Genomic DNA, 26,574 nt, shown 5'->3' on the forward strand with positions numbered 1-26,574 from the left:
TCTGCTTACTTTTCCCCAACCCCCCAGGGCTGCGAGGGGCCCCGGGGGGCCCAGAAGCACCCAGACCAACCACAGGGGGAGGAGCGGGCCCAGCACCCTCCGACCAGGAGACTTGGGCCTCGCCGCTCCTTAGAATCCTGGGGAGCTCTAAACACATTGCCCCCCCCGCCCCCAAAGCAGGCTGAGTCACTGCTGACCACCCCCTTGCCAAATGGGCCGGGAAGGGTTTTCTTATGGGGGTAGGAATGGCCCAAACATCAGCATGGCCTCCCCAGCCTGCCCTGACAATGGCACTCCAGTATCTGGAGGCAGCAGGGAGAGGAGCGGACCCAAATCAGTCCACCTAAGGTGAGCGTGTGGGGCCCTTCTCTCCGCTGGGGCCTGAAAGCTGGCCAGGGGAGACACCGAGAACCTGAGCTGGCCCCTGGCCATGGCCAGCAGCCCCTCCAGAAGCCAGCCCTGCAGCCTCACCCCTACGGGTTCAAGCTCCCCAGCCAGCCTGGGGCCCCTTCCCCAGAAGCCTTGTCTCAACCAGGAGCCCAGCCCCTCGCCGCCCCACCCCACACCCTCCATCAGGTTTCTGGAGTGGCCTGTGCCCTGCGTCTACCTCCCTTCCTTTGCTTCTCCCAGGTGCCCCACATCTACCATCCACACGTCGTCGTAGACTGGCTGAACCCCTCCCCTCCCATCCCCTCCCTCCAAACCCCTGGCCTGGAAAGTTTGATCAAGAAGAGTCAGGCCAGGGACGCCTGGGTGGCTCAGTGGGTTAAGCGGCTGCCTTCCACTCAGGTCATGATCCCAGGGTCCTGGGATCGAGCCCCGCATCAGGCTCTCTGCTCAGCGGGGAGCCTGCTTCCCTCTCTCTCTCTGCCTGCCTCTCTGCCTACTGTGATCTCTCTCTGTCTGTCAAATAAAAAAATAAAATCTTTAAAAAAAAAAAAAGAAGAAGAAGAGTCAGGCCAGGCCAGAAAGCTCAGGCCTAATTTGTGAATGAAAGAGCTCTGGGTCCCCATGCCAGGGGCCCTGCCCACCCCCATCCGCCTCAGGCCAGCCCCTGCCTTGGCCAAACACAAACTCTTCCCAGCCCCAGGTACTCTGGCTTTCCTGGGTCTCCTTGGCCCCTCTTGCCCATGGGGGTACCCCAGGCAGCAGGCGGCACAGGGTTGGAAGCCTGGGAAGCCTGGCTGTCCTGTCTACCAGGGGCTGAGGAGAGCCCTGGCTCCTGGCTGAGGCCCAGAGTGGAGTTAGCACAGCTGGGCCGACCCAGGTAGTGCTCCCCTCCACAATGCTCCCTCCTCCCCTCCTCCCTCCAGGGCTCCCTCCTCTGGTCCTTCCTCCAGAGCTGCCTCCTCCCCTCCTCTCTCTGAAGCTCCCCCCTCCACTCCTCCTTCCAGGGCTCCCTCTACCCCTCCTTCCAGAGCTGCTCCAAGGCAGGAGCGTGAAAACCTGCTCCCAAGCCAGGGCTGAACTTTTGGCCCAAAGCCCATTGACAGAAGGCAGGGCCCCAGCCGAGGGCACCCAGGCAGTGGCTCAGGGAGGAGGGGGTTTCTCCTGAAGCCTTCAGTTCTTCCCCAAGAGTAGAGGGTGTGTGGTGGTCAGAGCCCTGTGCCTGTGGGCTGGGGAGGGGGGACAGAGAGGGACTTTGCAGCCACTCTCTTCCTTCTACGGACAATCTCCTCCAGCCCCCCCCCCCCCCCCCACTGCTCTTACATAAACATGTCTCTGCCTCCAGGCGCCTCAGCTCCCAGGCACTGGCCCGGAGAGAAGTTACCCCAGGCTCTGGGAAGTGCAGCCAGCTTCTAGGGGGAGATGGGGGCAGCTGCCCTGGCCTGGCCTGGCTGTCCCTCCAGCACTCACAGCATCCCAGCCGCCACCAGTGCCACACACAAGCCCAGCGCGACAGGTGCGCTGAGAAGAGTCAGGTGTCCAGTCTGCCCACCACCAGCCATCCCACTCTGCCCACGCTGAGGCGCTCCCCGCATGCTTCGCGGCCAGCCCCGGGGGCTCTGCGGACCTGCAAGTGCTCCTTCCCCAGGCTCCTTCATCCAGCTACGGCCCTCTCAGCCTTTGAGGCTCCCCTCTGGCAGCACCTACCCCAGGAGCCCCCCAGGACGCGGCGCTGGGTGCTTGTACCTCCTCCCGCGGTGCTGACCGCCCTGTATTGGGACAGGGGTGTCTGTCCCCAGGGCCAGGCCATTAACTTTGGTTTTAGGGGGGACTGTGGCAGACATTTCCAACGCACAGCGCTTAACCCGGCTGGGCACAGGATGCCCAAATCTGGCATCGCGGCGGAGAAATAAATCATGCGGAAGGAGCACGTGGGAGGCACCCAGGGCTGCATAGGGGCTAGCAACGAGACTGGGGGGCTCGTGCGCTTTCCCGGGCATCTTAGGCTGGAGGCACCAGAAAAGGGGCTGGACTGTGACCAAGAAGCATCTAGGGGCGGGTCCCTCCTAGGGGAGTGGCAGCGCAATCGTGTGACCGGGCGTTGGCCCCAGGTTGTCTCGTTGGGGCCCCCAGAACCCTCTTTCCAGAAACCGCAGCCCTGGTGCCACTGTCCCTCGGGGTGGCTAGAGCTAGAGTGTCCGTCGGGTCTCCTGGAGGCTTACAACTGAGTCCTCAGGGCTGCTGGGAGGAGAGCCCTGGTTCAGGGTTTACGTACGGCTGTCGGGGGCATGACCTCTCCCGCCCCGGGCCTGGGGACCCCTAAGCGGCCTCGGCCGCCCGTCCCCACCGCGCACGGTACCCTCAGACTCCCCTGTGCCCACTCCGCCCGCGCCTCCTCCGCTATTGAGATGCAAATCTTTGCCAATCGTCGCCGAGCGCGGCGACCGTCGAAGCCGGATCCTTCCGCAGTCCGGAACCAAACTTTTTGTCGCTGAAAACTTTCGAACAAGAAGTAGTCCCTAGGGCTGGCCCCGGGCGCCCCTTCGCCCCGCCACGGCCTCCAGCACCGGGGAACCGGGGTTCCCGACGCGAGCCCAGCCCGAGCAGACGCAGGCGGTCGGCGCGCGCGCAGGGGCGAGGCCAGGGAGGGCGAGAGGGGTGCGGAGGGATCGGCGGGGCGGGCCCGGGGGGCGGGGCCGGCGGGCGGGGGCGGGGCGCACGGCGGCCCGCGCCTCACTAGTGCCTCGGCCGCGGGAGGGAGCGCAGGGGCGCGGGGCGCGGGCGCGGGCGCGAGCGCAGCGGAGGAACGAGCGGGGGAACGAGCGGGGGCACGAGCCGGGCCCGGAGGCCGCGAGGGTCCCAGCGCCGCCCGCCCGCCGAGAAGCAGAGAGCAGCCGCGGGCCGCCGCCGCAGCTCGTGGGACCGTCCGGCGCGCGCCCGTGCGCCCGAGCCCCGCCGTCCCGGCGCAGGAGGCCGCCCCCCGGCGCAGCGGGCAGCGGGCGGGCAGGCATGCTGCCGCTCCCGGCGCCCCTGCTCTGCCTGGTGCTGCTGCCCGCGCTCGCCGCACGAGGTAGGCGCCCGCCCGCGAGCCCGCAACTTTCCGCGCCCTCCGGAAACTTTGACTGCGACCTGCGCGCGAGCCCCGGCGGCTGGGAGCGGGCGGCCAGCGCGGGGAGGGGGGGACCCGGCGACCCGGGGCGCGGGGAGAAGGACCGAGCCTCCCCCGCGCCGCCTGCCCGACCGGGGTGGACCCGCGCCGCCCGCGCCTGGAGCCGGGTTTGAAGCCGGGCGTGGGGCGCTGGGGGCCCCCGGGGTCCCGGGAGGCCCAGCCCTGGGCTCGCCCTCGGTCAGCCACGCGTGGGGCTTGCCGCCGGGGCAGGCGGGCGAGCTGCCTACTGCTTTTCGATTTGAATCGAGTCGGTTTTGGTTTCCTGTTGCTTTGGGGGCCAGTATCTTTTCCCTCGCCGCTGGTCCGCGCCGCGGGCGGATGTTGGGGCTCGGAGCGTGGGGTCCGGGCCGTCGCGCTGCCCTTACGGAGCTGTGCGGCGCGGCCAGGCTCTCTGGCGTGGTGGGCAGCGGGGCGCCAGGCGGACCGGCCTCCTCCCCATTCAGGACAGTTGGCGAAGGGCCGGGCGAGGGGCGCGAACCCGGGGGTCTCCTTCCCACGCGCGATCGCCGCCCCCAGCCAGGCCCCCCGGCGGTCTGGCCGGGGCGGGGGCCGGGGGGTGGTGCGGGGGTGCGGAACCCCCAGCCGGGACTGGCGGGACTTTCACTTTGCGGAGTTGGAGTTTGGAAACTCTGCGAGGGTGAAGGGGGACGTGGAGGAGGCGCGCGTGTCCCTCTCCACTTCACGTCGAGGGATCCAGTGGAGATTAATTCCTCTCTGGCCCCTAAAAGTTGGAGGGGAGACTTAGCGCCCCCCTCCAGAAGGTGGGGTCCCAAGTCACACCCGTCCCCACCCCGGAGGGGCTTAATTTACACAGCGCTGGCGAGATGGGGAGGCAGCGACTGGCTTAATCCCTTCTGGGGAAGGGGGTCGAATTCCTTCCAAACGGGTGTCTTCATTCCCCTCCCCTGGGTGAAGCTGAAGATGCCCGCCCCCCAGGGGCAGGTATTGGGTGTCCTAGAGGCGGGGCCAGGTCCCCGAGGTGTAGCCCAGTGCCCCAGGAGGCGGCCCTGGTGACAATGGGCTGCTCTGATTCCTAGGCGGGCGGGGCGTCAAGCCTCGCAGCTGTCGCCTTTTCCCACGAGCTGGGGGGGGGCGCAGTGTGGCCACCCCACCCCTCAGCACCGCCCCCTCACAGAACATGTTTGAACAGTAAGACAGTCCTGGTGGCTGGATAGGGGCCCAGCCCCCCTGGGCTCCCCCCTGAAGCCCCATTGAAGAGGGGTCGGGGGTGCTTGGGAGAGTGGCCCAGGGTCATGTCAGATTTCTTAACTGTTGTCCAGATGGCATTTCAGGCCACCCTGTCCACTTTGAGCATGACCTGCCCACCTGCCACCCAGCCAGCCTGTTGCCCTTCCTCCCCATTTCTGACCACGGAACTCTGGGCAGAGTGTTGAAGCCCCTTGGGGTTCACATTTGGGGGTTTCTGAGGTCCCTGGCCCCCAGCAAGCCCATGATGACGCAGAACCTTGTAGGTAGAGGGGTGGCTATGCCGCTTGGGGGGGCCCCTTCCCTGGGTTCAGGGCCCTCCTGCCACCCAAGCTGACCTGACGTCTTGCCCCTCCCCAGGTCTGCGATGTTCCCAGCCCAGTGAGAGCTGCCTGAATGGCGGGAAGTGTGAAGTGTTCCCCAACGGCACCGAGGCCTGTGTGTGAGTACGCACCCCTGCGCCCCTGTGGGGACCTGTTGCTTTTGTCGGGAGCAGAGCCCCTGCCTTGTGCATCAGGGGCCAGCGGGGACAGAACACTAGGCCATTGTCTTGTGGAGATGGCCCAGAAGGCTGGGCGCGGTCACGTGCTACTTTTATTGGACAAAGTCTGGCAATTACTTAATCACCAGCAATTACACTGTGTGTGTGGAGCTGGTCCGGCTGCTGGAGGTTCGAGCATGCCTTTGTGGGCCACCTTGGACTCCTGGGGTGTGCTAGGTGGGAATTCCTGGTACCCCATTTCTCCCTAAAGTCCCTGAGAAACAAGTGACCCTCCGGAGAGGCTGGGGGCCTTCAGAGAGGCCCGGTCCCTGGGGGGTGCCTCCTCCGGGCAGGGCCTCTGAGCCAGAAATGGGCTGGTTCAAAGCCAGACCCGCCCCTCTGGGCCTTCCCGGCTCCCCCTCTCTGACCTCAGGGGAGGTTGGGGAGCTCATCCCCCAGGTTCGGGGGGTTACGCGTGCCTGCCGGGGCTCGGGTTCTGTCTTGGCATCTATAGCTCCAACCTCCCCCCCACCCTCCTTCCCCTGCACCAGCCGCCCATCACCCCACCCATCGGCTGCCGGGCCTTGGTCCCTGAAGCTGGGGCAGGAATGTGTGTTGTGGCGTGCGTACCCAGGGCTCGCCCCGATTAGGAAGGGGACTCCTGGTTCAGTCCCGCACCCCACCTGCCCGTGCACATCGGCCGCAGAGGAGCGTTTCTGTTGTGCCGGTGGCCTGCAGCTGGACTTGGTGAGGTGGGAGTCCGAGGAGGTGGTTGGTGGCTGGAGGAGGGGCCCCTCCTCCCCTGGGGTGGGGGGCAGGGGCACCAAGGAAGCAGGGGCTCCCCAGCCGGTCCGGGTCCTCCGTCCTCCTCAGGCGAGCTGCATTCCCACTGCTAAGGGCCCCTTCCCTTGACAACCCTTGGCCAGTGGGCAAGCAGCCCCTCCTTCCCTGCCTCCACCCTCCCCGAACTGAAGCCAATTAAGCAGGTCTGTGAGCGGTTTAATAGACAAAGAGGACTGTGTCTTTGTCAGACGCTAATGAATGCACACTACTTTTTTTTTTTTTTTTTTTGGTTTTTTGGGTCCTTTTTCTTCTCCTGCAGAAGCCTCACCAACGCTTGATGCCCTAAATCTTGTTTCCTTTCATTCAGAGACCGACAGCTGGGATTCAGGGGAAGCGCGGGGGCTATTGTCGGGAGGCGGATTAATGCCGTGTGATTAATTATGCGTGGCTTCCCAGAATGCATGACTCCCGACTCCCTTCCCGCCGGCCCTGCTCTGGCAGAGCTCACCCATGGGGCGTGGGGGGGGGGGTTCCCTGCGCCTCTGCAGAGGCTCTGGGAAGGCAGGAGGGGCGCTGTGCTAGGGAAGGTGGGAGCCATCTTTCATCAGTGCCACCAAGGAGCAGGGCCATCCCGGCCCAGGAGCCATTGGGGTCTCCCTGGACTGGAACTGGGGCCACAAGGGGGCTGCCTTGGGATGTGGCCCCGTCCTTTCCATTGGGGCGAGACGCTTCCAGGGCACAGAGCGATAGCGCAGCTTGCCCTCCCCTCCCTCCGTCCTAGCACCCTGCCAGCCCGAGCCTGGCCAGTGGGGGCTGGGGTGGTGGGCTTGTCTCCTCCCTGGGGCCTGAGGCCCCCTCCTCCTTGGCGGGAAGCCTGCCTCCGTCTGGCCTGGCGCTTAGCCGAGCTCGGCCCACAGAGACCCCATTGTGCGCACCCCACAGATCCACTTGGAAGACGGAACGGAAGCCCTGTCCTCAGAGGCCCTACCTCTGGGTCGCACCGCGTTGGAGACTGGGGAGTAGGGATGGGGAGCCTGCCAGCCAGGCCCAGCTGTGCAGAGGCCCAGGTCTGGACTCGGAATGCCACTCAGGGATGTCATGGCCACTCCTGTGGTGGGCCCTGGCTCCCTCTGCGCCTCGGGCCAGTGCCTTCTGCTGCGACCTTCTGTTCCCCTTGAGGCCCTGGAAAGTCTGCTAGGTGGGAAGCTGATCGGGGAAGGCACTTTCTTTCCCCCAAGGTGTGAGGGCGGAGGCCCCTGGTGCCAGCCTAGGTAGCAATTCCAACTCTGTAGCATTCGTCCTGGACCCTCTCAGAAAGTCCTTGACCTCTCTGGGTCGGTTTGCTGGCTCCCCTATGGAGACGGTAGTGTCCCAGTGCCGGACACGTTAGTACCTGGTGAGTCATATGTTTCCACCCGAAAGAGAAGAAACCTTCCCCGGAGCCCCACTAGTCAGGTGGCTGTAGGGTTCAGGGTTGGGGAAGAGGTTTTTGCTGGTGTGAAAACTTTCCCAGGACCGGCACCGGGACTGGTGGGCCAGTGGCTGCCAGGGACAGGCCGTGGGGCCTGTCCCTGTGGGCCGAGCGCCAGGCCCAGGGCAGTCAGTGCCAGGGGCAGGGGACACTCACGAGGCCTCCCCCTCTTTTCTTTTGTTTGGAGGAGGGAGAAGGCCCAAGGGGATTGTTGTCCACTGGGGTGAGCGTGCATCCTCCGTCTGAAAGCCTTACGGTGGGGGGCTGCCCCGCCCTGGGTGGGGAGCTGAGGCCCCAGGATTGCTAAGCTGCTCCCCCCACCCGTGAGAAAGTCTGCTCCCTGGGTCGCCGCCCAGGTGATCGCAGAAACAGGCTGAGCCATCGTGCCTGGAGCACCTGGGAGGGAAGGCCAGTGGGCTGGCGGCTGGGGGCTTAGCTCCGGGACCAGCCCGTGTTTGAGGCTGGCTCCGCCACCCACCAGCTCTGTGACCCCGGGTCGCTGGGTCACCTGAGCTCCGACCCACGACTGATCTCTCCGTGGTGTGAAGATTGCATAATAGCCGCTGGCTGAGTGTCCGGTCCCCCCACTTCTCCCTTCGAGCTGACCAGGCGGGTTTCAGGATCCTCGTTCTCAAGTGTCTGGTCGGCCCACCAGTCCCTTTGGTGGTGGCAGAAGGCGCTGCCCGGGGAGGGGCTCCCCGGAGCTGGCGGTTTTATTGTGGCCGCTGGCGCGCACCCCCAGTCCCCTGTGCTCTCCCCCAAGATAGCGGCGCGCACCCCCAGTCCCCTGTGCTCTCCCCCAAGATGCTTCCGAGCACCTGCCAGGTGCTGCCCGAGGAGCTGGCTGGCAGGCGCAGGTCCGCCCCAGCCTGGGCCCTGCTGGGGGTGATGCGGTGACTTTCCCGGCAACACCACGTGGGTGTGACGTGTCAGTCGGTGGTGAGCGCGGTGGGCGGGGCAGCCTGACCCGGGGCTGACATGGCTCCGGCCTGTGACACCATGTGGGTTGGGCACGGGGGGGGGGGGGGGGGTGCCCTGCCCGGATGGCAGAGCACAAAGTGGCGCCTGGCCCTGCCCCTCTCTCTCTCCAAGCCCGTGTCCCTACCCGCCGCCCTGTCGCACCCACACTGTCCCCAGCTCTCCCTGGCTGCTCTCCGAGGAAGCAGGGCCTGAGGGACAACTTCCCTTTACCAGACGAGCTTGGGAGGCTTGGGCGGGGAAGTGACCGGGCCTAGCTTCAGAGGGACTGTCCGTCAGCTCCCGTCACCTGGTCTGGCGGTTTCCACTGAGTCACCTGGGAGTCTTGGACAAGGCTGGGGGAGGGACAGCCTGACTCTCCAGGCCACTGTGGGGCTTCCTCTGTTTCTGCGGCATCTGGGACCCGGGACCAGCTTAGACACACACGGGCGAGACACCCAGGGTGAACCAGGCCGGCCTCCCTGCTTATCTGTTCCGTGTGGAGACCTCAAGGAACCCGCCTTCTTTTGAAGGAACGTGCCTCCTGGGCCCAGGCCCTGCCCCTGCACCGTGGCTAACGTTTTTCCCGTAGCAAGAAATATATATATTTTTTTAAAAGAGAAAGGAAACTGTGCCCTTTGCAGGAAGAGGGTGGGTTCGGGTCAGCTGTTGATGGAGGAGAAGCTCTTCAGCAGGATGGCGGGGGGTGCAGCTCGGGGCTGGGACCCCCAGCAGCTGGCGGCAGGGGAGGGGCCCACGGGACCCCACAGGAGCCGGTGACAGCCCCTGCTGCGCTCACCGTGCCTTCCACGGGCAGCCGGGGCCACGGTGGGCCGAGGGGTGCACCGTCCCAGAGTGGGGAGGGCACCTTTCCTGTTTCGCCTCTTGTCTAGAAATAGTGGGAGGATGTGGCTTGCAGACCTGGTCGAGTGTCTAGATTGCTTTCCTCAACAATGTAGCAGGAAGACATCCGCGTGCAGATGGTCGCCTTGACCGGCCCCCGAAGGCCCTGGCAGACCCATTTCTCGGCTGGCTCACACCCCCTCCAGGTGCGGCCGCCGCCCGCCGGTGCTGGCCAGCGCTGCTTGTCTTTTTTTTTTTTTTTAATTTTATTTTTTATAAACATATAATATATTTGTATCCCCAGGAGTACAGGTCTGTGAATCGCCAGGTTTACACACTTCACAGCACTCACCATGTCTTTTATTTTTTAAAAGCCAGTTTACAGGTGGGAACAACTGAGGTGGCGAGGGGAAGGGGCGGGCGGGGGCTGGGGCTCTGCCTACGTCGGCTCTGTGTGCAGCCATAGCCGCAACTCGCCAGAGGCCGTGACAGGCAGCCGGCTTCGGGGCATCGGACTGTGGGGCCGGCGTGTCTGTGGTCCCGGCGTGTCTGTGGTCCCGAGGCTCCCTGGGACGGCAAGGGCTTAGCTGGCTCTGGTGGGCTGTGTGGGCTCCCCACCCATGTCCTGCCATGCACAGTCTAGAAGATGGCGGGGCCCCCTTCAGACACACATCGCCTCACTAGGACTCAGTTTCCCCCTCTGTACGTGACGGCGTTCCCCTCCGTGGCATCCCAGCAGGACCCTGGGACGGGCCCATAAATGCCCGGGTCAGGGCAGGGGTGCCTGGCAGTAAGGCGGGGCTGGTGGGGAGGGCAGGTTCTGTGAGTCTGGGCCCCGCTCTAGGCTCCGGTGTTCCCAGCAGATGCCCCCCCCCGGGGGGTGCTGGGCAGTGCCTGCTGGGGAGGGCGCGCTGAAGCACAGGTGTTCTGGCGGAGGGCAGACAAGCCGAGGAAGGCCCTTTTCGGGAGCAGCCTGGGCCCTGGGGTGTCTTCTCAGACTGGGCCCCACCTCCCCACCCCAGGACAGAGGGGCTGACAGACGGGTGTTTGGGGATCAGGCACAGGCATCATGAGTTTTGCGGTTTTAGCCACTTGGAGTTCACCTTCGGGCACCTACTGCATTCCTAAGGCTGTGCCAGCGCCAGCGCCATCCGGCTTGGGGCCTGCCATCTGTCCGCAGGCCCGCCCTGCGGCACCGCATCTCCTCTCCCGCACGGCGGGGTCTGCGTCTGCCTTGCCCGCCTCCAATATCTACTAAGCGCTCAGTAGAAACCCTCCTCCCGCTACAGCCCTGCAGCACCAGGCCCCGGGCCCCAGCTCCACAGCCCTGCGAGCTCCTGCTCTAGACCTCTAGGCCCCTGCCCTGGCCAGCCCTGATCTGCTTTCCGCCCCCGATTTGCCTGTCCTGGATGTTTCCCACGAGCACAGTCCCACGACGTGGCTGCTTCTGGGCAGTGTCTGTCTGTGGGGCCCACCTGCCCTGGACCCCAAGTCCCCGAGACGTCAGGGATGGGCTGGTGCTGGGCGTCAGCATCCAGGTCCTGTGGTCTCGGGCTGAAGTACAGAGGAGGTGGGGGTTGGAAGGCTTCCTGGAGGAACTGGCACTCGTGTCTGGGTCCGGGTGGCCGGCCTGCAGTCCCAGTGACCCTAGGCATGCCGCTTAGCACGTCCCCAGGGGAGTCACCCGGGAAATCCTGACTTGCCTGTGGCCCTGGCCTGCTCAGGCTCCACGTCCACTCTGGACCCTGCTCTCACTGGCCGCCAAGCACCAGCCCGCCCCAAGGAGCTCGCAGGGCTGTGGCGGGAGGAGGGTCTTACTGAGCGCTTAGTAGGTGCTGGGGCAGGCGAGGCAGATGCAGGCCCTGCCGTATGGGAGAGGAGATGCGGTGCTGCAGGACACACTGCAGGACAGACAGCAGGCCCTAGGAGTAGGGGTGCAGTCATCACCTGCTGGCCTTTCTGGACTCGAAGGATGGGCTCAGAGTTACTGGGTGTGGCCCTGTGGAAGACAGAGAGGGCTGGGACCCAACCCCTCACTCTTAGATGCAGATGGGGTCCCTGCAGGCTGCCTTCCGGGCTAAGGCAGGCTCCGTGTCTCCCCTGGGGCAGCACCACGGTCCCTCCCGGTCAGGCAGACTTGGGCACGCTGGCACCCAGGCTCACCCCTGTCGGTGGGGGTGCGGCTTTCTTGTGTTCTCTGAGACCCGTGGAATTCTGGGGCAGAAACTCTCCCCCCTGCAGTGTTTCGCCAAGTGGTGGCAACGTCCCACCCCGCGCCTCCTGCTCCTGGGCAAAGGCGTCCCCGCAAAGGCGTCCCCGCACGGCTTTCTCCCGGCTGGGGGCGGGGATCAGCTGGGATCAGCATGTCATTAGCGCCTTCAGGCGAATTACTTTGCTTAAGCCCCTGCTCCCTGGCTTCCCCCTGACGCTTCTTTGAGTGGGTTGTGGACCCCTCGGTCTCCCGCTGGGCAGCCAACCCCCTCCTGCCCCCACTGCCATTTGTTGTCCTGTGGGTCTTGAGCTCTCCTGGGTGGGGGCGGGGGGCTTTCTCAGGAGGTCACACCTGCGCTTCCCTGCCCCGCCCCCAAGCAAATGAAGGCAGCTCTCTGGGGTGCACAGCTTCCAGGAAGAAGGGCCTGGGGTCCTGCTCTCACAGTGGGCCTTGGTGGGGAGGTGTGCACTGGGGAGCCTGGCCTCGGACCCCCACACGTGCAGTTTCCAAACCCAAGCATCCCCTGGACACAGCGGCCAGCCCCTGGCTGGGTCTCGGTCTGGGATGCCCCACACGGTCCTGGCCCAGCCGTGGCTTTGGACCCTTCAGCCCGAGAGCTCTCCTTGCTGAGGTGGGGACCCTTGCTCGCTCCCCGGGCCCTCCCCCGTGCACAGGCTGCTCAGAGATGGGTGTGCATGTGGCGGGGGGTGGCGCTAAGAGGCTCGCCAGAGAAGTGGCCACATTCTGGCGTCGGTGCTGGTCTGGGGCTGGGACCTATCCTGGCCACATGCTAATGAGTGGGTGAGGATTTGTCCCCAGCTGTCCCAGCTCACCCCTCAGTGGGCCGGCTGTCCGTCGCGTGCTCTCGAGGGCTGCAGTTGGTTCCGTTAAGCTGGGTAAGCAGCGCCCTTGTCACTGTTGACCCTGTTCATTTGCTGAGCAAACTGCTCCCCTATGGGGGAGCTGAGGCCTCGGGGAGCTGGGCGGATGGTCACGGCTGTCCTGCCGTCACAGCAGTGGGCCCCGGGAGGCTGGGGTTTGAGAGGTGGTCCCAGAACATCTGAGACGCCCCCCACCCCAAGACTTCTTGGCCCCACGCGGGGTCATGCAGCAGGATAGGAGGATGCCATGGTGGCCCGCAGGCCCTCGGCTGCTCCCTTCCCTGGGGACACTTCCGGGCCCGGGCAGTCACCCGGCTGCTGGCCTTCTGCCTTCTTCACCCCACGGTCGTGGCCGGGCCTGGGTCACAGCGGAGCCACAGGCATCTGCCCGGGGCGCCAGAACCGAGGACCCAGCCAGACCTGCAGTTGACCCTCTGCCGACCGGCCTGGGTCACAGAGCCTGCTCAGTGCGCCTGCCCTGGTGGGGTGTCCCCTTCTGGGACAGGAAGCTGCCAGGAGGAAGCAGCACAGGCCTCCCACCAGCCTGGCCAGGCTGCGGAGGACAGGCAGGGGGAGAGAGGGATAGCCGCTGTAGGACGTCGGGAGGGGGGTAGGCGGGGAGAGCGGCAGCTGGCAGCCTCTGGAAAGGTCTGTCTAGGCGTGCGCAGCAGGGCCCTTCATGGGGCTGGGGACCTGCCTCCCACCATTTCCTCTGTGTCGGTTGTTGGTGAGCGGAAACTGCACAGTTACTGGAAATGAGAGGTTTGGGGAAGAAGCCAGAGTTTTGAGTGTGTGTGTTTTTCCCCTGATAGCTTTTCAGTAAGAGCGACGCTGAGCTCAGCCCGGGCGGTGGGGAGGGTCCTGCAGCACGTCCACCTGCGCCCCAGAGCCTCTGTCTCCCCTCCCTCCAGGGCCTGGGTGAAGTGACTACCTCTGGGCCTTCCGGGCCAACCTGTCCGCCTGACTGGTCCCGGCTCCCATGGGGCGGCCCATGGGGCGGGGCGGCCCCCTCCCCGCTTCCCCTCCCTGGGGTCAGAGTGAGGGCGGCCTCGGCCCTGTCTGCCCAAGAGCCCGGCAGGCCAGGCCGTGTGTCCCGGCGTCCACGTGTGGCCGGGGCTCAGCCCGTGACAGCCTGTCCCCTGGTGCTCTGCAGGCACTGTGCTCTGCTCCTGAGCCCAGGCCAGTGCTGGAGGTGGGCACACAGCAGGAAGTTGAGGCCGGAGGCCGCTGGGTGGCTCGAGGTTCTGGAAGGAGCGGCAGCCCAAGCTGGTTGCCCTGAGCAGGGCTTTCCCCCATTTTAGCACGCTGCTCCCGCGGAGCTGACGTGGCGCTTCCATCAGCAACACAGGCGGGGCGATGCACTTCCTCCCCCCCACCCCCTACTGGGCTGTGTAGCCTTGGGCTGCCCACTCACTTCTCTGAGCTCCTTTCCCTTGGGGAGGACCGGGACCAGGCGCCTCGAGCCGGGTGAGGCGTCCCGTAGAGCTCCTGGCCAGCAGGTGCGACCCTTATGGCCTGTCTGGGGTGATTCCAAGCCAGCGTCCCCTTTCTGTCTGTCTGGGTTCACACGTGGCTCTAACATGGTCGGTCCCTGACAGCAGGTTGGGTGAGTTCTCTGCACCAGAGCCATCCCCTCATGCTCCGAGGCCTCGTCTAGAAAGTTCTCCTGAGACAGGCCCCACCCGGGCACCTGGGCCGAGCTCATGCCAGGGCAGAGTCGAGCACAGTCGGAGAACTGGCTGCAGGGAAGAGCCCTCCTGAGGGCCGTAGACCCATGCCAGCCGCCTCCAGACAGCTGGGTGTCCCCAGAGGAGGACAATGCAGGCCCCACCTTCACCTCCTCGACCCCAGGCCTGGCCTCTGTCTTCTGGCATTTGCCGCGTCCCAGGGCACCTTGGAGGCCGTGCCGAGCCTGGGGCGACGGCCGGGGATGACGTAGCCAGGTACGCAAGCCTGTGGGGGGAGCGTGGGGCCTGCTCTTGGGGCGGGGGTGCTCAGGGGGCATGAGTGGGCAGCGGAGGCCGGAGAGAAAGGGCTGGCGAGCGGTGCAGGGAGTGACGCAGGACGGGAGTGAGCTCTGGGACCACCACAGACCGTATGGCCGTGCTGTGGCCCGGCCGGAGGGAGCCCACAGGTGGCCCTGCCAGGTCCCCACAGGCAGGGTAGCCCTGCCGAGTGCAGCAGGGGGCAGGCTGGCTGTGAGCTCCGGCCCTCTCGCGCCAGCGCCTATGGCTAGGAAAGCCCCCCAGCCCCGTGGAGGAGGATGACCGGCCCTCCCGCTGGACGAGGGCTGCAGGGGAGCCGGGCCCAGAGACGGCCCACCTGCCAGCTGGCTGGGAGGCTTCCTGATTCCCAGACCCCCACCCCCCACCCCAGGTTTTGTGTTTCGGCTGAGCTGGGGGTAGGAATGCATTGTCTGCTGCGTCCCTCTGGGGCTAGGGCGGTCAGGTGAGAAACCCAGGCCTCCTGGGCGGGGTATCTGGGGTATAGGGGACACACACCCTCCCGCTGGACCCGTAGCTGCCTCCGGGAGGGACTGGGGGACAGCCTGGCTCTGATGGCCCGTGGGGGACTGGCTGCTGGTTAAGAGCTGTGTTCAAGTCCAGCTGGTGCAGTGTGCATAACGTGCCTGGGCCCTGGTTTCCTCATCTGTGAAATGGGCCCAGTATGTGCCTGCAGGGCCGGCGTGGGAGCCCGGTGAGGGGAAGCCGGGGGGTCTCAGCACAGGTTCTGTTTCTTCATTCTAGAAGCCATGTGAGAGGGTCCTTGGCGTACTCTGCAGACTCTGGAAAGGAGCTCAAGTGCCCCTGGGGGTCCACCCTGGCTGGCTGGGGGTCGGGGGTGTCACTGTGCAGGCTTCTCCTCTCCCCACGTCTCCTGATGTGGCATCTGCTCCTCAGTGGAGGCGGGAAGCTGCCAGAGTCATTTCTGGCTTTGGCGGGAGCTCAGTCTGCGGTTGCTGACTTCATTAATCGAGTTTTGGATTAAGCCCTCCCTATGGCCTCGTGTGCCTGTCGATTCCTTCATTGCTTCTGAGAGATTGGGGGTGTGGGTCTGGGCTCCATCCTGCTTGGGAGCAGAGGCCCCTGCCTTTGTGGGGGCAGTGGGCCTTCGGGAGAGCCCAGGAGATGTCACACCTGCCACCCTTGTCTCTAGTTTGGGGCTCTGTCTTTTGGCGGACCGGGGTGGGGAGGCAAGGATTCTCTGAGTGGGGGTGGGCAGCAGACTTTCCTCACCCGCCTCATCTCCACGGGGCTCTCTTGTGACCCTGGGGGACCCTGTTCTTGCTGGCTGTGCCAACCAGCAGCCCTCCCCACCCCACAGGTGGGCCTGGATTGTCTCTGTCCCCGGGTGCTGGGCCATCTCAGAAAGCTTCCTGGTTCCCGCACTGGCTCCTGCACTGGCCTTTCCCTCCCTCCAGACCACTGGCCACTTCCCACGCCGAGGGTGGGGCAGCCCTGAGTGACATGGGGACAATGAGCCACTGGGGGCATTGTTTTCCCTGCGGTGGGAAAGGTGACTTCCCAGGAGAACAGGTTCCTCCCCCACACAAAGGGCTTCCCCCAGAGCCGGGGAAGGAAGCTGGGCTCTTCCTGCATTTCCTCTTCCCAGCATATTTTAGACCTTCCAAAGATGCAACTTGGGGAAAAGATTCAAGACAAAGAGCCAGCAGGACCGTCAGCAGCTGTTGGGGCCGGAAAGCCTGGGCCCTGGGTCAGTTCTTACATCTCCAGTGGGGGGTGCTCTCCCCAGAGCTGAGCTGTCCTGGCCGTTCCCAGTGGGAAAGGACACCAGGTCCCCAGATCGGCCACCGTTGTGGGAGGCCCACTGAGGTCACCGAGCTCCCTGCCCAGCCTGTGGTCATCACGCCATCACTCAGCTGTTGCCTCCTGTAAGACAGGTGGCCCCTGCTGGGTTGTGGGGGGACTTGGACTGGCCCTGCCCGAGGGAGGGGCCGAGGTCCTAGGACTCCTCCCTGCCCCCCACCAAGCCTTGACCAGAGAAAGACTTGAGCTCACTGACCCCACTACCCATGGCTGTAGCTCTGGGGACCTCGGGTCTGAGGTCTTTCTGACCTGCCCTCGGTCTACCCCTGTAGTGAAGGAAGTCCACAGGTGGCCCCGTTTAGGTGGGCTGGGACATGGATGGTTCTCTTCTCCCCAGGCCAGGGGTCTCCAACACTCCCGGCCCAGCTGCCCAGGGGTGGGTGGGCCCTAGTTTTATGTCTGGTGTTGGTGGTTTGGCTGGAAGGTGGTGGTCCTTTGCTGAACAGCGTAGGATTGGGCTCTGGGAGGAGCAGCAGGCAGCCAGGCTCCCCTGGCCCTGGTCACCAGGGACATCAGTGATGTTGACTTGGTTGACCCGGACACAGCAGGAGCCCAAGGGCCCCCGAACTGCTTCCTGGGCAGAAGACTCGTGGAGGGGCAGCAGGGGTGTCACGGGAGGGGGCTTCTAGGCAGGCAGTTCGCTGCAGGCCGGGCGGGGGCCATGTGGGGGCGGGCAGCTTGGGGGCCGGGGTGGTGAGGAGTGAACCTCCTTGTTCTGCTCCCCAGTAACCGATCCTGCGGCCACGGGGCACCGGCCCTGCCGGTGGTGGTGGGAAGATGGGCGGTTCTGTGGGGCCGGGTAGACTCAGTTAAGGAGGGACGCTGATCCCATCCCGGTGGCTCTCCACAGCAAGGAGCCCGGGCTGCAGGCTCCCCGGTGGGCTGGGCGCGGCACTCCTTCCTGCGACGGGAGGCATGGGCCTTGCTCCCCTTTGGAGTGCCCCCCACCCCGAGTCCTGCACCGGAGCTCGTCCCGGTCCCGGCAGGGTGGGTCGCCCCTGGGAGGGCACGTCCTTGCGTCCCCACAACTTTCTGTAAACACGCAGAGCTCAGCTGGGTCCGACCGTGTGTTCCCAGAGACGTGGTGAATCACGCAGAAACCAAATCCAGTGCTGGCGAGCGAGAGTCCCCTGCACCGGACGGGGAGGTCGCCGGATGACATGCACGAGGGCCCTCTGAGCACGTGCAGTCTGTTGAGCTCCCCCCGACTCCACTGCACTCGGGAAACTGAGGCCCAGGCAGAGTAGGACAGAGTCCCTCCTCCACCCGAGCCCCCAGAGCCCCTCTGCTCCCGCTACACTCCCCCTGCACCCCCAGGAAGCAGCTCTCCTGGGGTATCGGGTTCCTCCTACAGGGACAGAGCGAGGGGTACCCCATCGCTGCCCCTGGCCCCCAGCTGGCCAGGGTGCAGGCCCCGTGCTTCCCTCTGGACCTCAAACTCCTTGAGGGCAGAGCCGAGCCCAGCTCTCCTCACCCCTCCCTCCCTGTCTCCTAGTTTGGGGCTGAGGGAGCTGTCATCTGTCCCCTGGGGGTGGCAGATGGCTGCTTAGCTTAGAAAGGAAAACAGCACAATTTAGAATTAGTCCCGGGTAAAAGGTCACAGCAACATCTGCCTCCAGATGCTTTTTGGAGTCGCATTTCTATGGAGCGCCAGTGGGGAGGGCAGGGGCGAGCAGGAGGGAGTGGGTGGAAATACTGAGGTGGGAACAAAGCCGGCCAGGGCTGGGGACAGCAGGCCCAGCAGCCATTTGGCGGTCCTCCGTGGGCCAGGGTGTCTGCCGGAAGCCTGGCCCGTCTCGGCCCCCTCCGTGGCCTTCCCCTGGAGCCCCCAGCCCACCTGTCCCTCACCTGCCACGGCCGGCGTGGGTCGGCCTGACGGGCGGCTGGGCAGCTCAGAGGACGGGAGAAAGGGCAGGTGGGGGGCAGATGCTGGGTGGCCTCCAGGAGGGAGCCGCTGTCCCTGTCTGGTCTGCAGGAGGCTCCCCCCGCCTGCCCTGGGCTCATCACCCTGCCCGGACGGGAGGATATGCGGACCTGCCCGCAGGAGGCTTCATTCGGGTCACTTGAGGCCCCCCCCGGGCCCGCTCTAGGCTGGCCGCTGTCGGGTGCTGTTCCCCTGGCCAGGCCGGGGCCCCTTCCCACCAGGCACTTACTTAGAGCAGCCCTCCAGGACCGGCACGGAGGACAGACCGGCCTCCTGGTCCCCCCAGCCGCCTCTGGGAAGTCTGGGGGCTGTGGGCAGAGGGGCCCACAGGTGTCCATCCCCGGGCAGCTCCCGTGCTGTGGCGGGTGGGGAGAGAGGTGTACACAGGGGCAGAGGGGAGGGTCGGGGGCTGGAGGGGGGACAGGCACAGTGGGGAAAGGGTGGCCTCCAGGACTGGCCCAAAGCTAACCCAAGCACCTGCCATCCCAGACCCTGTGTCTGGCTCAGGACTTCCCCTTGGCTCAGGCTCCTGGCTGAGCCCCGGTTATAGGTCATACCCGACACGGCCCCACAAAGCATCTGCCTCTTGTCCAGTCTGCAGGGACCCCCCCCTTCCCTCGTGGGCCTGGCCATCCTGGGGTGCTGGTGGCGGATGGCGGCCACGTCCAGGCCCAGCCCAGGAGCCAGCCAGGCTGGACAGCATGCCTTCACGGTAGTGTCTGCCTGGCCTGGGCAGGACTAGGGAAGACAATGGGCCTTCTCAGCTGCCGCTTTCCCCCCACAGAGGAGCCTCCCTGGCCCCTGCCCCGCCCGCCCTGGTTGGCGCCCAGCTGGGAGCAGCTGCCGTCCGCGTCCCCGGCCACAGGCGCACCTGCTCCCCGGCCAGCCTTTGTCCACGCTACCGACGCCTGATGTCTTGGCGTACTTTCCCCCGCTGGCCTCATTGGCGAGGATGCCACCCATCCCGGTGGATTGTCCTACGGTCTTGCCACCAGAGTCCCCCTCCTGAGCCGGAGCAGGGGGGCTGTTCACAGGGGCTCTGTCCCACTGCTGGAGGGTTTAGGGATGAGCCTTCTGGTCCATCTGGGGATGCCCAGCATCCCAACAAGTTAGGAATCCGTCTAGTGGTGGGGGGACCCAGGGATACCCCCTCGGGGACCCTGAAGGCTTCCCTCCCTTCAAACCAGTAGGGCTCCGAGAGGGGGAGGTGTGGTCAAGGTAGGCTCCCACCCTGGTCTAATGGCCCAGCGTCCTCCACCCAGCACCCACCGCCCGCCTGCCCCATCCGTGGCTGGGAGAGAAAAAAGAGCCTTTTCTCCCAGCGGGAGCAGTGGCCAGCTCCTGCCTGACAATGGAGGGCATTGATAGGTTGGGGGAGGTGCTGCCTGTCCCCCTACACCCATCCCCCGTTGCTCCTCTCCCGGCTCCCAGTACCGCTCAGGCCAGGAGTAGACGGTCAGTAACTCCCCAGAGTCCTGGAGTGTGGTGGTGTGTGGGGGGCGCCGTGCCAGAGCCGCCAGCCCCATAGCCTGCTTCCTCAGCGGGCTAGGCAGGAGCCTGGCTCCGTCCTGATACCTCCCTGCCCCCCACAAAGGGCGACTGGTTTTCCTGAGGCCAGCTGGCTTGGGACTGTTGGCTTCTGACAACAGACGGTGGGCTAGGGTGGCCATTTTGTGTTGTCCTTGTTGCCTTCCCCAAGTGGCCGCCACAGATAAAAACCTGCAGGGAGACAGATGCAGCCCAGGCCTTGGGGACAGACAGGGGACAGCTCATTGCTGAGAGATGTGGAGACCCTGAGACCCTGGCTCCCCAAACTGCCACCCCGCCCATGTGGCTCTGGCTCTAGCCCCTGGGGCAGGCTGGGGGGAGGCAGTGAGGACCGGCAGGCTGCCTCCTGCTGAGGGTGGTGTCCCCAAGGGACGGCCGTGGCTGTCGCTTCGATGCCAGGGCCGGGGGCAGCCCCTTCTTGGCGGGGCTCTGGCAGATGGGGTGTTTCCGTGCTCAGGAGAGCCCCCTCTTCATCCGGGGGCCTGAGCTTCCCCGCCCACCCCCGCTTCTCTGCCAGGGGGCGGAGGGTCTGCCAACCCGGTGCCTGGAGCTGTGGGTGTGGCATCCCACTGGCCTTCCCAGGCCACCGTGGGCCTGAGGCAGTCCAGGGCCCTGTTACGCCTCGCAGCCTGCGCCCCTGGGAAGAACGATGCCTGGCTGGTCCCAGGGCCTCACTGCACTTCCCCTTGAGTGCGAGGCCACAGGGTGACCTCAATGGCCCATGTGAGGCCCAGGCACCAGAAACTGGGCCAACAGGTGTCCAAGGTGCTCTGGGATGGGGGTGGTCTGTGCAGAGCCCCATCCCTGCAAAGAACCTGTGATACGCCCCCTTCCCAGTTTGTCCGCTCCCAATGGAGCCTGAGCAGCGGGTTCTGGGGCAGGGCACGGAGCTGGCCGACGTGCTGGCCTTCACCCACTGCTCCCCAGCCCTGGGCTGGCTCACCGAGAGCTCGGGAAGGATGCACTTCTGGGCACCTTGATTTCTGTTGCCGTGAAATGGGTGTATTTTTTTGCGGCTGATGTCACCTGGACATTGTGAAGACTTGATCCCAAAGGGGGAAACCGTGTCTGGGCGCTGGGCGTGGGGGATTAGGGGGTGGGGTTGGGGCACCGATTGTGTCCCAGCGGTGTTCCTGTCAGCTAAGAGCCCCCAGCAGAGGGAACTCCACCTCAGAAAGGAAACGGGGAGCAGTCTTCCACATCTCGGGCCTCTGTGTGCTGGCGATCCATGAACCCTTTTATTACCCAAATAAGGCTCGCTGGTTGCAGGAGAGCTAGCAGGGAGAAGCGGGCAAGCCCCCAGCAGGGGAGCTGCAGAGCGCTCCTTCCTGGGGCACAGCTGGCACCGGCCGCGTTGCCCCCTCTGCCTGCTTGCTCAGCTGCTCACGCAGATGCCCGCGCGGGTTTTGAAACCCAGGCTGTGCCCACTGTGCATTCTGCTCTCCAGCCCGTTGCCCCAATTAACATGATCGTTTTTTTTTATTGAGATGGAATTCACTGAATGTGAAGTTAACCACTTTAAAGCGTCTAGTTCGGAGGTGGTTGGCACATCTGTGGTCTTGTGCAACTACCTCCCGTGTCTGGTCCCAGAACCTTCCAGCAGCCCGGAGGAGCCCCCAGCCCGCGCCCGGCCACACGAGCTGCGGGCCCTGCCGACGCCAGGGTGGGGAGCGGGGGCCAGGCCAGGGTGGGGGGCCGGGGCGCGGGCATGAGTAACCGCCCTGGTGTGTCCCCCACAGCTGCAGCGGGGCCTTCGCGGGCCAGCGGTGCCAGGCACCCAACCCCTGCCTTAGCGCCCCCTGCAAGAACGCTGGGACGTGCCACGCTGTGGACCGTGGGGGTCTGGTGGACTACGCCTGCACCTGCCGCCTGGGCTTCTCCGGGCCCCTCTGCCTGACACCCCGAGACAATGCCTGCCTGTCTACCCCCTGCCGCAATGGGGGCACCTGTGACCTGCTCACGCTCGCCGAGTACAAGTGTCGCTGCCCCCCGGGCTGGTCAGGTGAGAGCGGGCGGCGGCCCTGAAGACCCCTGGCCCTGGCCCTGCCCCGGCTGCCCACGTGCTGGGACGCGCAGGGCCGAGGCTGAGCCCACCGGCGTGGCAGGGAGAGGCTCTAGGGCTCTTTTTAGTTCGTTGGGGTTGGTGACCCCTTCCCTAGAGTCTGCATGCCCCTTTCCAGCCCTGAAATTGGTTTCCGCTGCTCTGGGGCCCCCGCTCCTCCTCACCTCCATGAGGACGGGGCTCCTCCGTCTGGTCTTGAGCTCGGGGGCGGGCCAGCTGTCAGTGAGGAGCTCTGACGCCGCACCGGGCCCTGGAGGGGACAGACCGGCTCAGGTCTCGAGGTTGCCTCCCCCCACCAGCCATGCGTCCCGAGCACCTCAGTCCCTATCCACAGGAAGATGGCCACGTCCTGCTGTCGGGTCCTGGGGACTAAAGAAATGCCGCTTTAGGTCTGTGCGGGGTGGGCTCCTCCATGGTGCCCGGAAGCCACCCCCGGGGCCCGGAGGAGGCTCTGGGCGCAGCCAGCCGGAAGCCCGTGTGACCCGCTCGCTGCCCCTCGCCCACCAGGGAAGACGTGCCAGCAGGCCGACCCATGTGCCTCCAACCCCTGTGCCAACGGCGGCCAGTGCCTGCCCTTCGAGGCCTCGTACATCTGTGGCTGCCCGCCCGGCTTCCACGGCCCCACCTGCCGGCAGGACGTGAATGAGTGCAGCCAGAACCCCAGGCTTTGCCAGAACGGGGGCACCTGCCACAACGAGGTCGGCTCCTACCGCTGCACCTGCCGCGCCACCCACACCGGCCCCCACTGCGAGCTCCCCTATGTGCCCTGCAGCCCCTCCCCCTGCCAGAATGGGGGCACCTGCCGCCCCACGGGGGACACCACCCACGAGTGCGCCTGCCTGCCAGGTACCGTCCCGTCGGCCGAGGGGGCCCCAGGGGTGCAGGAATGGGGTGTCCAGTGTTGAGGCAGGGAAGGGTCTGGAAGGGTTACCAGTCAGGAGGTGGACTGCATGGGGTCTAGGTGTCACCCCAGTCCCTGGTCATCACTCTGCGCTCTGGGGGGGTCTGCTGTGACCCCCTAACACTTGTTCCCCTGCCCCCTTCGGTAGGGACCCAGGGTCCCTGCAGCCCCCAGGACAGGCTCATCAGTGAGATGCAGCCCTGGGTGAATCGAGCTAGACAGGGGTTCCCTCTGCCCCCCAGGCACCCCTGCACTCATGGCCCCTGGCTCTTTGCCCTGCTCTGGAACTCCTGGGTTGGGCACGAGCCCCCTCTTCTTGAATTCCCTGGAAACCATGTGCCAGTGGTGAAGCCCACCACAGCCTGCCTCCCGTTTCACTGGGACATGTCTCCTGTGGGTATGGGGGACCGTGAGGGGCGGCCACCTACGGCTGGCCCCCGGTAGTTCCACTGGCCCTGCTGCATGGGCTGGTCTTTGCACCGTAGTTTCTGAGTCAGTTTTCCTGCTGCCGACCTAAAAACTACTGACGGGAAGCTTGCAAACCTCTCAGTCTGTGGGCTGCACGGCCGGCACTTACCTGGGCCTGGGGCAGGGGAGGAGCAGGAGCCGAGACGGTGGGGTCGTGGGGTTTGGCTGCTGGGTGTACAGGGCCTAGCTGACCTGGGGTTACTGGGAGGGCTGCCCCACTGCCATACGCCCCTGCCCCAGCAAAGGGGAAGTGTCCGCCTGCCTGCTGGCCGCAAAGCCCTGGGCCTTGTTACCGCATCAGCCGCCTTTGCGTGCAGACGCCGGGCGTGTGCATTTCCTGGGTAGCGCTGGGTGTTCCCCTTCCTACCTGACCGCTCCAGTGCTGCTGGCTGTTTGGATCGCCCAGGCGGGCTGAGAACTAAGCCCACTTGCCAGGCCCACCCCTGGGTTCTGGGTTCGGTTGCCTTTTTGCTGGCCCGGTGAGCTCGGGCCTGGGACCTCCCATCCAGCCACGTGGCTCACAAGGAGCCTGCCTTCCCAGGGCCACAGTGAGGGCTGGAGGACCCACCAGAGGATACCCCGTGCCCGAAGGTTGTCCAAGGGATGGGGGAAGCCATGGTCAAGGCCCGCTCCAGCACATGTGGGAGCCACAGCCCGGGCTTTGGGCTCCCACTTGGAGGGAGCGTCCTCCAGAATGCTACCCACTTAGCACCTTGGCTCTTTCCGGCCTTTTGCTTTGGCCCCCACAGCACTGGTGGGGTGGGGGGCCCCAAGGGAGGAGACGGCTGCTCCAATGGCAAGAGAGGGGTTCAAAGGCACCCCAGGAGGGGCATTAATTAGTAAGCGGCTGTAGGTTTGGGCTGTTGCCAGCTCACCTTTCTTGGTTGATGATTGAGTGAGTGGGGGTTGAGCGGGTTAGTAGCTGACCGGCGGGGAGGCCGTGAGGCAGAGGTTGGCCCCAGCTGAGGGAGCCACACCTCTGTTCCTGGGAAGCTGAGGGCCATGTGTGGGTCCCCTGCCTAGAACCCTCCCCAGCCCCAGGGCAGTTCCCTAAGACAGGGCATGTGCTGCACCCCCATGGGGCGCCCTGGGGACCCCCACATGGTGCCTGGCTTGGAGGCAGCCACAGGGAACTCTACTATATGAGGCTGTTTCCAAGTGAGCCTCCAGAGTCCCGCATTCTCCAGTCCCCATCTGTTCAACAGGCCCTGGGCCAAATGATTGCTCAGAGAGGAGCGTGTCACCGCTGGGCGCTGGAACGTAGGGCCTGGTCCCACAGAGAATAGGGGACAAGGCCTGGACCCCAAAGGCCCCAAGGCAGCGGGCATACCAGGGCAGGCCGACGGCAGGCCACAGAGGGGCAGCACCCCGCCCATGGGTGCAGTGGGTCCAGCCAGGAGGACGCTGGAGCTGCGGGCTGGGCCTGACCGGGCCCCCGGCTCCCTCCGCCGCAGGCTTCACCGGCCAGAACTGTGAGGAGAACGTGGACGACTGTCCTGGAAACAACTGCAAGAACGGAGGGGCCTGTGTGGACGGCGTGAACACCTACAACTGCCGCTGCCCCCCGGAGTGGACAGGTGCGGCCGCCCGGTCTGGCGCGCAGGGACGGCGTGGCCTGGGGCAGCCCTGGCCCGCCACCAGCATCTGAGGTCCCTGCCCCCGTGGCCACACCCACGCGACCTCGGCTGCCTGGCGTGGGCCCTCCGCAGCCTGGCCCTGGGCAGGCCCTTGCTGCAGCTGGGCTCCCTGGGTCCGGGCCGCATTTGGGGCTCACATCCAGCGGGTGGCACACAAGCGTGGCCCCCGAGCCCCGTGCCCACGGTAGGGCAGCGGCTTGGGCTGCTGGTGGGTGGAAGGCTTTGCGGCGGAGGCGGCCCAGGGCCCTGGCGGCGTTCGCCCGAGCCGACGGCCTCGGCCCCGCAGGTCAGTACTGCACCGAGGACGTGGATGAGTGCCAGCTGATGCCAAACGCCTGCCAGAATGGCGGGACGTGCCACAACAGCCACGGCGGCTACGCCTGCGTGTGCGTCAACGGCTGGACAGGCGAGGACTGCAGCGAGAACATCGACGACTGCGCCAGTGCTGCCTGCTTCCACGGCGCTACCTGCCACGACCGCGTGGCCTCTTTCTACTGCGAGTGTCCCCACGGCCGCACGGGTGAGCGCCAGGCTGCAGGAGCGGGGCTGTCCGGGGTGGTGGGCGGCAGGGGGAGGGCACCGCTGACTCGGCGGCTCCCCCGGCCGCGCCTGGCAGGCACATCGTCCCTGGGACACGCAGATGGCAGCTCCCGGAGTCCTCAGAGATGGCGCGAGAGGGGCCTTTCTAGAGGGAAGAGGGCTGGGGCGCGCTGGGGCAGGCCTGCTGGTGACGAACCTCCCGGCATGACCTGGGTGTCGTGAGCCTGATGGGGCCGCTCGGTAGTGTGGCCGGGAGGCCGGTCATCCCCAGGCGGGGGTTGCCTGACTGACCACTGCCGCCCCGCCAGGTCTGCTCTGCCACTTGAACGATGCGTGCATCAGCAACCCTTGCAACGAGGGCTCCAACTGTGACACCAACCCTGTGAACGGCAAGGCCATCTGCACCTGCCCCTCGGGGTACACGGGGCCAGCCTGCAGTCAGGACGTGGACGAGTGCTCGCTGGGTGCGTCAGGGCAAGGGATGCTGCGGGGGGCACGGCCAAGGGGGGCTGCTGGACCAGTGTTTCCAACCTGATGGGGGAGCCATCGCTTGGAGGACTGCCAGTCTGATGGGGGAGGCAGGCCTGTCCCCGCACGGTCCAGAGGCTGGGGTGCCTGAAGCAGACTCTCACCGGAGCTGCACGCCCCCCCACCCCCCACCAGGCGCCAACCCCTGTGAGCACGCGGGCAAGTGCATCAACACACTGGGCTCCTTCGAGTGCCAGTGTCTGCAGGGCTACACCGGCCCCCGCTGCGAGATCGACGTCAACGAGTGCATCTCAAACCCGTGTCAGAATGACGCTACCTGCCTGGACCAGATTGGGGAGTTCCAGTGCATCTGCATGCCTGGTACGAGGGGCCAGCCTCCGGGCTGGCGGGGCGGGCCCTGGGGTGCCGGGCTGCGGGCTCTGCGGGCAGCGGGAGCTGGCGCCACATCATCTGGGCCCAGGCTGCTCACGGGCCCCTGAACCCCCTCACCGTCCCCCACCCCAGGCTACGAGGGCGTGCACTGTGAGATCAACACGGACGAGTGTGCCAGCAGCCCCTGTCTCCAGAACGGCCACTGCCTGGACAAAATCAACGAGTTTCTGTGCGAGTGCCCCACAGGTGAGGCCTGCCCCCTGCAGGGCTGCTGCTGAACCCCACACTCTGGGCCGGGAACCCCAACACTCTGCTGGGGGGGCGGTTCCTCGGCTTCATCCTGTAGGAGCGTCTCCCTAATGCCCTGAGGGGGTGCCGCACAGCTGCCCCCGGGGCTGGGGGACAAGGAATTCATC

General features: G+C 65.7%; 1 protein-coding gene across 1 annotated transcript in view; it reads left to right on the forward strand.

Annotated features, from left to right (window-relative positions):
* Positions 1-3,358: 3,358 nt before the first annotated feature.
* Positions 3,359-26,574, forward strand: part of LOC111145671 (notch 1) — a 42,938-nt gene continuing 19,722 nt past the window's right edge. Inside the window, exons 1-9 of the mRNA XM_022500757.1 lie at positions 3,359-3,457; positions 5,123-5,204; positions 21,429-21,691; positions 22,259-22,597; positions 24,575-24,697; positions 25,044-25,277; positions 25,606-25,761; positions 25,961-26,146; positions 26,291-26,404. Of these exons, the coding sequence (XP_022356465.1) occupies positions 3,397-3,457; positions 5,123-5,204; positions 21,429-21,691; positions 22,259-22,597; positions 24,575-24,697; positions 25,044-25,277; positions 25,606-25,761; positions 25,961-26,146; positions 26,291-26,404 (1,558 nt within the window). The 5' untranslated portion in view covers positions 3,359-3,396. The remainder of the gene's footprint in view (positions 3,458-5,122; positions 5,205-21,428; positions 21,692-22,258; positions 22,598-24,574; positions 24,698-25,043; positions 25,278-25,605; positions 25,762-25,960; positions 26,147-26,290; positions 26,405-26,574) is intronic.

The sequence above is a fragment of the Enhydra lutris genome, unplaced genomic scaffold (genome assembly GCF_002288905.1).
Source record: "Enhydra lutris kenyoni isolate GAN:26980312 unplaced genomic scaffold, ASM228890v2 scaffoldscaffold13, whole genome shotgun sequence".
In the NCBI taxonomy this organism is placed as follows: domain Eukaryota; kingdom Metazoa; phylum Chordata; class Mammalia; order Carnivora; family Mustelidae; genus Enhydra; species Enhydra lutris.